Here is a 12,472-nt window from a genome sequence, read left to right as displayed (position 1 = left end):
GTATTCTATAGGAGTGAGAAATTATATGCAAACATTTGTGCATAGAAATGCTTCAAGAAACTCAAAATATTTCGAGAATAAGAAACAAGTAAGAGAAGCTAAGTTGGAAAGAGCACAATAAGAATGAACAAACAATTAATTGAAAATTATAAAACAAAATAAGAGCAACTAATTAGTTAATTAAAAAAATTAAAAAATAAAAAGTTTGAAAAATAAACATATCTCATTTTAAGAAGAAAATAAAAAAATCTCGACCACTCATAACTTTTAATTACAAATTTGTAACGGTCAATCATCTAAATGACTCATTTATTCTTCTCTGGTTTACAAGTACAATAATTAAAAACTATATATTTCATTAAGGTAAATCAAGCTTCTATGCAACTCTAACATGAGGATTGATTAATAATGAATGAATAAAATCTTCTCACACCAGAACATAGGTCAAATTCAGATATGGAAAAATTCATTTCCCTGCTTTCCCATAACCCATTAGGCCATTAGGGAGCCACAACGGAATCCACTAGAGAAGACTCCTCCACCAGAACTGCAACATAGGTCCAACGCCTCACCAAAAAAAAAAAATCACCGACATTATTTGATCCAATTTTGGATCATTCATTGATTCTCTACAAGCAACAGGATGGTTCCAGACCACATTCCTTAACCAGAGACCGTAAGTAGAAAAATAATGCCTTCCCCGAGAACAACACCGGGAGTTTTTCATGATTTGCAAGCCCCGAATATAAACAAGTGATGCGGGGTCTTATTATAAGCAGATCAATCTATGCTGAAGTCTAGGCATCAAAGAATAAAAGCAATTACATCCAACGGATACATCATTTTTCTGTCTTCTAATCCCACTAGATTGCTATAGTAGAACTCCAGACTAATGAAGAGGAACGCTCACCTATGATACGAATAAATCTTTGGTGCTACTGTTGCACCAAAGATTCAGTACATCCCACTAATAAAATTATTACATGTCAGCTAAAGTTTTTTTTCTCTGTCAAATTTTTTCTCTCTCTTATGATGTGTAATACTTTCATTGATGGGATGCAACTAATCTTGGTGCAGCAGTAGCACCAAAGATTTATTCCTACGATACATATATAGTGACAAAAAAAAAACTGGACCTCTTACATAATTCACATATTGACCCGGGAAACTCAACAAGAGTCACATAGCCGCCCGTTGTCTGCCAGCATACCTAATTCTAGACTTAGATGGCAAACAAAGATGTTTACTGAAAATATCATTAAATTCTCCATGTTATCATCATCTAATCTTTTATGACGAATATCATAAACTAATTTTCATCTTTAATAATTCTTGTCACAAGTCCAACAGCAATTGTTCTTCCTAATGATCTTAAGGACACCCTTCCAAGAGCTTTGCAACTAGAGAACTCTACTACACAGACTGTCTCGTGCAAAATCACCTGAAATCAGAGACAATAAAAGTCATTCCAAGTTTTTTTGAGTCCGTGGCATCGAAGACGAACAAAAATCCGGGTAAGATTATTTAAAAAGCAAGGTTTGCATTGTTTATTTACCTCAATTACTGCACTTTGCTTTGCAGTAAGACAACGTGGGGACTTTTTGGTTACCTTACCAGTCTTGGGATCAAGTACTGACAATATTTTTGAAACTCTAGCAGGTTCCTTTGCATGGTGTATATGAAACTCTAACTGCACGTATAGAAAAAGAAAATTGAATTTTTTTCCCCCAATGAATACAAATTGGATAATAAACTGTAAGAATATCTCATACATATCATACACACATGAGAGCCCACCAATAAGGGACTTGCACCATCCAAGAGAAGTACTTTCAACTCCAAATGCTTTGCAACTGTGACAGGAATGTCAGGATGACATAGTACATCTCCTGCCATTACATGACTTCCATCTACACCTAGCAAAGTTACAGCTACGTTATCTCCAGCTCTTGCAACCTTGCAGGCATTAGAGTCACGCTCCAATGAGCGTACTGTCCCCACAACAGCTGAAGGCATAACTAAGACCTACAATATATAAATGATACAGTTATAGAAAGAAAATAGTTTTATTTCATGTCGTGTTAGAAGAGTTTAGGCATGTGATTTCATTCCATGCACTGTTATATTATACAGTAACCACATACAAAAAGGTTAAATTTCCAGGCTATAAAAACAAAATTCAAGGAATAATGACCATCAATTTGTAACACTATAAACATCACAAGATAACACAAGGAATAATGAACAGAAATATTTTCATTGACCATAATTGATTCCGCCGAAAAAAGGTATAACCTGGTCCAAAAGTGTTTCATTTTGTGCTTTACAGATAGTATCTGCAAAGCGGCGCTTCAGTGTAGCAACACGGATAGCCTGTTTGGGTGATAACAGTAAATCATAAACAAGAGTGCTCCATTCTGGAAAAAAAAATAGCAATTAGAGTCATACCAATTCACAATATAAAATGCAGTAGCAATTAAATGAAGCATAAATGGAAAAGTTGACCTTCTCTAGAAAGGGAATCAGTAACAGGTGATGTAAGGTGAGAAGTATGACATCCATGTTCACTATCGAGACAACTTGCAGTCCCTTCACATACTATCCACATCATCAGTGCATTCCAAATTATCGAATAAGTTACAAGTAGAACGTCACATATCACAAATCATTTGCAACGAATCTGTAACGACTTAATGCTAAAGCAAAGGTACAAAGCATTATTCGATACAAAGGTACAAAGCATTAAGTCGTTACAAATCAAAGCATGTAAGCATTTGTTTCTTTTTTTCTAAGACTGTAAATTTTGTTAATATAATTATAGGCGATCATTTACCTAAAAAAAATATATACATATATTTTGGTGTCGTTGTCTTGCTGATAAACTTAAACTCATTTGTGTTTTCTATGTTTTCTATTGCAATTTCATATTTGTATCATTATGAAAAGTATATGCATTGAAGAAGTATCAGGGGTAGTTAGTATTTCCTATTAGTCTTAATAAAATTTGTAATTTTATAATTTTATTTTTATCCCCTGTTATAAAAAATCCCGGGTCTGCCAGAGAAATTTGAATTCATTCATACACGACTTCAGCAAATGGATCTCTGTTGCTCCATCTTCTTCGTTACCAATTAATTCCCCCTATGACACAAACAACATAAATACTAGAGAAATGCATTTCATTAAATACAAATTTTAATAAAGCACTATAAGATGTAACAAAATCAGACTTATGCCAAAATCAAAAAAAAAATTGATTACCTTCACTAATTTCTCTTTTATTATAGCAATAGCTTTAGCATTTTATGTAACGAAGAAGATGCTGATTAGGAAACCCAGAATATTGTTTGACTTGCATCGATATGGGTTAAATCACATGCAAGTCCTCACGTGCAACCTTGTATTTCGCGTTACTTTGCCAAGTTCTCAATCCATATATAGTTTCCTCTCTTTTCTAAAATCTAAATTTTCTCTTGAAGTAAAGACTGCCCATAACAATGCTAGTTAAGCATGTATCGTGCAATATCATCCTTCATTCCATTGAATATGATATAAAATAATATCCCAATGTCATGCAAAGTTTTAGGACATTCTTTGCTCAGTTTTGTGTAACCCCATATAGTCACGATACATCTTATTTGTGGTGAAATCTGTATTTGACTTGTTGGTCCGTATAAGACCTCTAATAGCTTTAGTGAAAATATAAACAAGGTAATGGATCCGATGGTCAATATTGCAGGTGGTAATGGTGCTGCAAAAGAGTACCATGGTGGCCTCCTTTTTAATTTTGTTTAATTTTTTTCAGTCTTCGGATAGAAAGTATTGATGTGATTGGAGTTTGAATTTTGTTTTTATAGCCTGGAAATTAAACCTTTTTGTATGTGGTTACTGTATAATATAACTGTGCATGGAATGAAATCACATGCCTAAACTCTTCTAACACGACATGAAATAAAACTATTTTCTTTCTATAACTGTATCATTTATATATTGTAGGTCTTAGTTATGCCTTCAGCTGTTGTGGGGACAGTACGCTCATTGGAGCGTGACTCTAATGCCTGCAAGGTTGCAAGAGCTGGAGATAACGTAGCTGTAACATTGCTAGGTGTAGATGGAAGTCATGTAATGGCAGGAGGTGTACTATGCCATCCTGACTTTCCTGTCACAGTTGCAAAGCATTTGGAGTTGAAAGTACTTCTCTTGGATGGTGCAAGTCCCTTATTGGTGGGCTCTCAGGTGTGTACGATATGTATGAGATATTCTTACAGTTTATTATCCAATTTCTATTCATTGGGGGAAAAAATTCAATTTTCTTTTTCTATACGAGCAGTTAGAGTTTCATATACACCAAGACTGGTAAGGTAACCAAAAAGTCCCCACGCTGTCTTACTGCAAAGCAAAGTGCAGTAATTGAGGTAAATAAACAATGCAAAACTTGCTTTTTAAATAATCTTACCCGAATTTTTGTTCGTCTTCGATGCCACGGACTCAAAAAAACTTGGAATGACTTTTATTGTCTCTGATTTCAGGTGATTTTGCACGAGACAGTCTATGTAGTAGAGTTCTCTAGTTGCAAAGCTCTTGGAAGGGTGTCCTTAAGATCATTAGGAAGAACAATTGCTGTTGGACTTGTGACAAGAATTATTGAAGATGAAAATTAGTTTATGATATTCTTCATAAAAGATTAGATGATGATAACATGGAGAATTTAATGGTATTTTCTGTAACATCCCGTTGTACACCGGTATTGTTAACATTAATTATGATATTAAGCGCAGTTACAATCACAGCAATTCATTTATAAAAATGCGAATAAACTTTTTCCGATTATTACGCGAGAATTTAAAACATAAAAAGGCGTAATAATTAAAAGCTGTGACCGTAACTGTAAACTCTTGCGGAAGACTTATTTAAACTATGTTTACAACTCACATTACTTATTATAAGTTACTAAGGAGTTCCCATAAACTTACTTAGCCAAATTCCAAACTTTACGTTTTTATCTATTCGGACATGTTTCACTCTTAATTTTTCTGCGACCACACCGCTAGCAACCAAACCTTCTTCTCAGATTAGATCTTTGTCTTACTTAATTCCCTTTTCTACAAGCTATCATATGCTCAATTCGGAGCTCATTAGCTCCGGTTATCGCCGTTTGAAGTTGGATCAGCAAATAGCCAAACAACCCCAAAAACAGCTCCAAACCACTCACCTTACTCGGTTTACTGCACTCAATCCATTCAACCATTTGCTCTCAAATTTTTATCCTACAAACTAGACATCTCAAACTTCATTTTGATATATCACACGCTTAATTTGACTGAGAAACGAAGCGGGAATTAATTTCCCAAATCCGGTCCAGAATCTGCCTCAGGTGCAGGGGCACATGAGCAGTCCGTGTTTCTCTAGTATTTTCAGGCCGAAGATCAACCCAGAATTTCCTCACATTTTGACACAAGGTAGAGGACATCTCAACCTTCAAAATGGAGTATGGCACGTCCCTATTGGACCTCTATGGATGGAGATATGCTCTCCCGAATTTCGCCTAAAATCTGCCAATTCTACAGAAATTTCGCCAGAGTTTCCTTTGTTTTTCCAATAATCCCAAAATTGTAAATGATCATTTAAACCTCAAATGTACCTAATAAACACATGATAATACAGTAATAATCCAAAGGGTGGCACACACAAGGACCAACAACGCCTTGGGGCACTTACAACCCAATCCAGTTTATAGTTGTTACACAGTTTATACAATAGAGCTCACATTATATTTCTTACTTGTTTCAATCACATAGGTCCCATTCACATGTAGTTTCACAATGTAATCATGTAATCATAACTCTAACATAGGCCTAAAAGCCTTCCATCTTGGTACATCATGCCTCTCTTACATTTACAACATACACTTAAATATTACAACTTACAACTTTAACTTCAAATTGCCTTTTACAATATTACAACACCAATTACAAATTTAGACATAAATTTAAATGATACAAACTGCTAGACCTAGGCATGCCAACATGAACAATATGCCAAATGCTGAAAATGTTCCTCTATCACCCTGCGGGCCTCTTGCCCGCTGCTCCAACGCTACAGGTACATCATGAAATAAATGCCCCGAGACGGGGTGAGATATACGAATATATCTCAGTAACCAAGAGGTTCTGGAGAAAACTCCACCCAATGGTTCGCTTCGATGCATATCAATAGAATAAAACAACCACTTTGAAAACGGGATATAGCAAGGGATTTAGAGAAATGGGGAATATAAAGAAACAAACTACGACGATACGGGATGGTAACCTCAATTCCACGTACGCCCTGGGCATATATAAGCCTATGGGTATCATCCAAGGTGTGTTCACAGAAACCACAACCATGATGCCCAAACCAACCAAAACGCCAAAGACATTCCTAGTGTGCTCCTACCCGGATCACACACCATGACACGCAGTCAACTGGAACTCCCTCCTGGAGACCTATCCAGCGAAAGTCCGAAAATGCCCGAAGGCTAATAAAACTGTCTACTGGCCAGAGACTCGGTACTGCAGTACCCATAGCAATAATGCATGCATGCTCATGTGTTCTATACTATTCATACACACTTCCTACCGTTGCCATCAACTGGCAAGGTGGAACAGAAAAGGGGAACAAGCCCCAGTACCAAAAGGTTACCTTAATTCGTTCCTTCACTTAGCTCCGCAGCAGCTTAAGTTCCAAGTCTGCTACTCAAGAGAACGCCTACACATAGGACGTTCCCACTTACTCAAAGTTCACAAAATGCATGTCAATTCTCAATTTCACATGCATAATACAATCACTTACCTCAATCCACTTGGTCCAAGACCAAGGGCAATCCACCGACTCACGGTTCGGGATTCAAGTCGACGTACAGCAACCTATACAACCATGTACAGCAATCAGTATGCGTCCAATAACATCAGAACGCAAAATCGCAAAAATTCCTCCCCATCCTCCTTGATGGTTCGGCCATAGTAGTGTTAATTTGAGATTCATTTTTCTAAATTTTCTTTCTCATTTTATTACTCATCCTTAGGTTGCCATAAGGCTAATTCAAGTGTCGTTTCGTCGTTTTACGTCTTTTAAGCATCGTTTTACCAAATAGCTTACTCTAGGTTCATTATGTCCCTAAACACAAGTTATTAATTTCCATTGATTCTTCCACTATCAATCCATCACACAACCCATCTAAAGACCATTTAGTTACACCTTACACCATTCAAATTATTTTTCCAACACAATTACTCATTTTTCCCACAATGGCCGAATTATGTCCTAGGGAATCCCAAAGGATTTCTTTCCATTTTCAACCATTCCACATCTAATACAACCTCATATTGTCAACATACAATCATTCAACAACTCACCAATCAAAGCCCAACAAAATTTCAAAACCCAAAGTCATGACATTTCTCAAAATTTCTAAGTTAAAATCCATATTTTTCCACTAAATTTTTCATGGCATTTCTAGCTTTAATACATCATTCTAAGGCACTATCATCTAATACACATTTTTCATTTGAGCTCTCTAACATCACAATTCATAAAATTCAAGCTTTAGGTTTCCAAAAATTCAATCACAATTAAACCATGTAAATGGGATGGAAACATACTCACAACAAAGGCTAGAAGCTAACCCAAGACTCCTCCAAGCAATGGAAGCTCAAATGACTCCATGAAACTCCATTTCCCCCCCAAATTTTCGCTGCTGATTTTGCCAAATAACTCACCAATGAGAGGGTTTCAAGGTGAATGGATACCACCAATGTGTTTGGAAGGTTGTTTCCAACAAATTTCAACACAAAAATCGCTTGATTTGGAGCTAAAATGACAAAGTTATGATGAAATGAAAATTTGAAGCAAAATGGTGTTGTTGGTGAAGGGGCTGCGGGTTTTGGCTGAAAGGGGAGGAGAGAAGGTGATGATGAATAGTGGTGATGAGGTGGATTAAGTGGATTTTAAGTGGGGTGGGTCCCACGCCACCTCACGCGACTTAAAACTCATCCGGATTTCTCTACGATTCCACTAAATGCCTGTAAATTCACAACCTATTTAGAAACTCTAATTTTTAAGATTAACCATTCTCCTTTAATTATACTTGATTAGGTGAGTTCGGAGTTTTCCGATCGTTCGGAGAAAACACTGTTTTAAGCTACTGCGCGCGCCATTGGCACGCTTCCCCAAAATGACTTACTTTCATCAAATTTTATCAACAATTATATTTCCTAACTCAATAGACCATTTGTAACTCATATTTGAAACCTAGAGCTCAAAATTCAACTGGCACGTTTTACGGTGCAATCGTAACGCGGTATTTTTTCCCGCGAAAAACACTATTCACTGATTTTTCTGAAACTTGCCTATCCACTCAATTTTTTCGTTCTGAACCCATTTCCAGGGTTATTTTTACCATCTGAGACCTTCTACTCAATTTTTATCTTCCTAGGGTTGTGTGTTGGCTAATTACCGTTTTGCCCTTTCTTTGTATTTTGGCATAATCTTTAGGATTTTCACTAATCCATCACTTGATTGCTCACTTAATATTTTATTTACTTGATTTAAAATTGTGAGGTGTTATATTTTCAGTAAACATCTTTGTTTGCCGTCTAAGTCTAGAATTAGTTATGCTGGCAGACAACGGGCGGCTATGTGACTCTTGTTGAGTTTCTCGGGTCAATATGTGAATTATGTAAGAGTAGTCCAGTTTTTTTTTGTCACTATATATGTATCATAGGAATAAATCTTTGGTGCTACTGCTGCACCAAGATTCAGTGCATCCCATCAATGAAAGTATTACACATCATAGGAGAGAAAAATTTGACAAAGAAAAAAAACTTTAGCTGACATGTAATAATTTTATTAGTGGGATGTACTGAATCTTTGGTGCAACAGTAGCACCAAAGATTTATTCGTATCATAGGTGAGCGTTCCTCTTCATTAGTCTGGAGTTCTACTATAGCAATCTAGTGGGATTAGAAGACAGAAAAATGATGTATCCGTTGGATGTAATTGCTTTTATTCTTTGATGCCTAGACTTCATCGTAGATTGATCTGCTTATAATAAAACACTGCATAACTTGTTTATATTCGAGGCTTGCAAATCATGAAAAACTCCCGGTGTTGTTCTCGGGGAAGGCATTATTTTTCTACTTACGGTCTCTGGTTAAGGAATGTGGTCTGGGACCATCCTGTTGCTTGTAGAGAATCAATGAATGATCCAAAGTTGTATCAAATAATGTCGGTGATTTTTTATTTTTGGTGAGGCTTTGGACCTATGTTGCGGTTCTGGTGGAGGAGTCTTCTCTGGTGGATTCCGTTGTGGCTCCCTAATGGCCTAATGGGTTATGGGAAAGCGGGGAAATGAATTTTTCCATATCTGAATTTGACCTATGTTATGGTGTGAGAAGATTTTATTCATTCATTATTAATCAATCCTCATGTTAGAGTTGCATATAAGCTTGATTTACCTTAATGAAATATATAGTTTTTAATTATTGTACTTGTAAACCAGAGAAGAATAAATGAGTCATTTAGATGATTGACCGTTACAAATTTGTAATTAAAAGTTATGATTGGTCGAGATTTTTTTATTTTCTTCTTAAAATGAGATATGTTTATTTTTCAAACTTTAATTTTTTAATTAACTAATTAGTTGCTCTTATTTTGTTTTATAATTTTCAATTAATTGTTTGTTCATTCTTATTGTGCTCTTTCCAACTTATCTTCTCTTACTTGTTTCTTATTCTCGAAATATTTTGAGTTTCTTGAAGCATTTCTATGCACAAATGTTTGAATATAATTTCTCACTCCTATAGAATACTTTTTTTGTAGAATATTTATTTGTACTCGAAAAAAATATGCTAGAATTATTTAGTTAAAAATTAGAGAGTTGAGGAATCAATTATAAATCTTCTGTTTTTCTGAGAGATTCCTAGGTCAGCTATGCAATGAACGCGTGTTTATTTTTTTGTAGCGCTTGTTATTTATTATGATAATGTTAAGTTTACTACTTTTTACTTTTGTTTTTAATTGTAATTCTAGCTTAACAATCTTTTATACTATCATTGTTCTTCATGGTTGATCATTTAGTATTTGGAAATTGCAACATACGATCCTTTACATTCTGGTATGCAATGCATTTAGAGTTTTAGATGAGTAAAAAAAAAGAAAAAAACATAAAAACCATGATATGTGATGCAAAGAAACATGTAACACGTACCTCTCAAGAGTTATAGACTTCATATTTTTTGACGAAGTCATGAATTAAGTGATTATAGTAAACTGTATTTATTAAGAATTCCTTTTGAATAAGTGTATTTCTAACACTACTTTCGTAATATTACACATATTTAATATTAATTACAGTAATATAATAAACAATGTCTATCAAATAATTTCAAATAGAATCAATTTTGTGTTTTTTGAGCTGCAATTTAAAAGGTGCAAAAAGAATAAGATTTGTTTTTTCAGCATTGGTGGTTTAATAAAAAATAGAATAAAATGTTGAGCACAGAAATTTTAAACAAAAAAAGAAATTAGAATATAAAGGATGTGAAGTGTGAATTATAAGAGATTCATGTTTGATTCAGTATATACAATAGTTTAAATGAATTATTACCGGCGTAAACAAAAACACGGATTTAAGGTTTATTCACAAGAAAAAATCACTCTAAAACCGATATATCCCTTATAGAAATGCCTCCCCTTCTTTTAATAAAAAGGATTTTAATGAATGAAAATATTGAAAATATTTAAATTAAATTGGAATTGAATCAATTGATATAAACAACTATGAACCAATACTTTAAAAATTAAATTGAAATTGAATTAGTGAAATTATAAAATAATTATCTACCCGTTAAGGTATTATATTTTTCAACTAATTTTGAATAAAGATTCAATTTTAATAGGTTGATTTAATCAACTTATGATCTATAAATATGTCAACTTTTTTTAAAAAAATCATTGTTATGAATATATTTCTAATTTTAACTATTTGAAAAAATAAAATAAAATAAACTTAATTTCAATACACTTACAATTTGTTAAAATCTATATCCTTTCAAAGGATATAACCTTATATCATTTTAGATCCTAACCGTTGATTTTCATCAATCAACGGTTATAATCTATTAATTAATTATTTAATTAATTATAAATTAATTAATTGATAATTTTGATCCAATAAATTAATGGGCCAAATTTATTATTAATTAATTAATAATTTTGATCCAATAAATTATAACCGTTGATGGACAAAAATCAACGGTTAGGATCTAAAATGATGCAATAAAAATTTCTATTTGTTTAAAAAAGATATTCAGTTTCGAATCTTTTTTTTTTAGCTTGGTTAAAGTTAACAATTCATTAATTTGTAGTGTTTTAAATTTATTGTATTCTATGTTGTCTTGTTTGCTTGGTTATGCATGATTATTTGTTGTTTGCATACTTTTTTTTTAAGGTAGTTTTAAAAAAAAATTAATTAAGTTTCTAGGACGAAACTTCTTTTAAGAAGGGTAGAATGTAATACCCCATATTTTTATTAACTTTAACCTTATGCCTTTTAGTTAATTTGAGGAGCTCAAACTTTTAAGTTTCGAGGACGAAACTTCTTTTAAGGAGGGTAGAATGTAATGCCCCATATTTTTTTAATAAAATAATAATAATAATAATGATAATAATAAACTATAAATTAGTAGTAAAAATAATATATATATATATATATAAATTTTATGGTGATAGATAACAAAGTAGAATATTAATTTTATTTTTGATAAAATTATTTTGTGCGATATGAGTCTTATTGGAAAATAATTTTTATACTTTGTAATACTCTAGATTATTTATAATAACATAATATTAATATGTACATATATATATATATATATATATATTAGATGATAAATTGTAATTAATTGGATTATTAATTGATTGATGATTTAAGCATTTATGTTTGATTGATAATGTTTATTGATTGATAATGATTGATTAATAATGATTGATTGGTAATGTTCGATTGGTAATGATTGATTGGTAATGTTTGATTGGTAATGATTGATTGGTAATGATTGACTGGTAATGTTGATTGGTAATTTGATTAGATATGATGAGTCAATAATGAGTCAGCCTTGAGTTAGCAAATAAGTTAGCTGTAATCTGAGCCATAAGAAATTAATAAGAAAATAGTGTATAAAGCCAAAATCTGAGCCAGATACATCAATAAAGAATAAGGAAATAAATGCACGAAATCCATATCTGAGCCCAAAACTTCAACTATAAATTGAGGTCTAGCCTAACCAAACCAATTCACTCTTCAACATTTCTCATCTACTATTCTCTTTTCTTAGTTTAAAAACTTAGTTTAATTTATTTTATATTCTTCTGGTTACCAACCGGTTCTCTGCCTCAAATTTCTCTAATCTCTAGGTGGTTGTAGAGATTATAA

The 12,472-nt window shown here is 33.2% G+C and overlaps 1 protein-coding gene across 1 annotated transcript; it reads right to left on the bottom strand.

The window, feature by feature from the left end:
- Positions 1–1,309: 1,309 nt before the first annotated feature.
- LOC133297164 (uncharacterized) lies at positions 1,310–2,608 on the bottom strand. Its single transcript, XM_061496252.1, has 5 exons — positions 2,506–2,608; positions 2,296–2,417; positions 1,798–2,025; positions 1,556–1,690; positions 1,310–1,441 (listed from the first exon to the last, which is right to left on the bottom strand). The coding sequence occupies exons 1-5, from the start codon at positions 2,606–2,608 to the stop codon at positions 1,310–1,312; spliced, it is 720 nt and encodes a 239-aa protein (XP_061352236.1).
- Positions 2,609–12,472: the final 9,864 nt, after the last annotated feature.

This window comes from Gastrolobium bilobum, unplaced genomic scaffold (assembly GCF_033153095.1).
Source record: "Gastrolobium bilobum isolate Gb01-03AN ecotype WA unplaced genomic scaffold, APGP_CSIRO_Gbil_v1 utg7641, whole genome shotgun sequence".
NCBI lineage: Eukaryota > Viridiplantae > Streptophyta > Magnoliopsida > Fabales > Fabaceae > Gastrolobium > Gastrolobium bilobum.
This window is presented reverse-complemented; position numbering and strand designations above follow the sequence as displayed.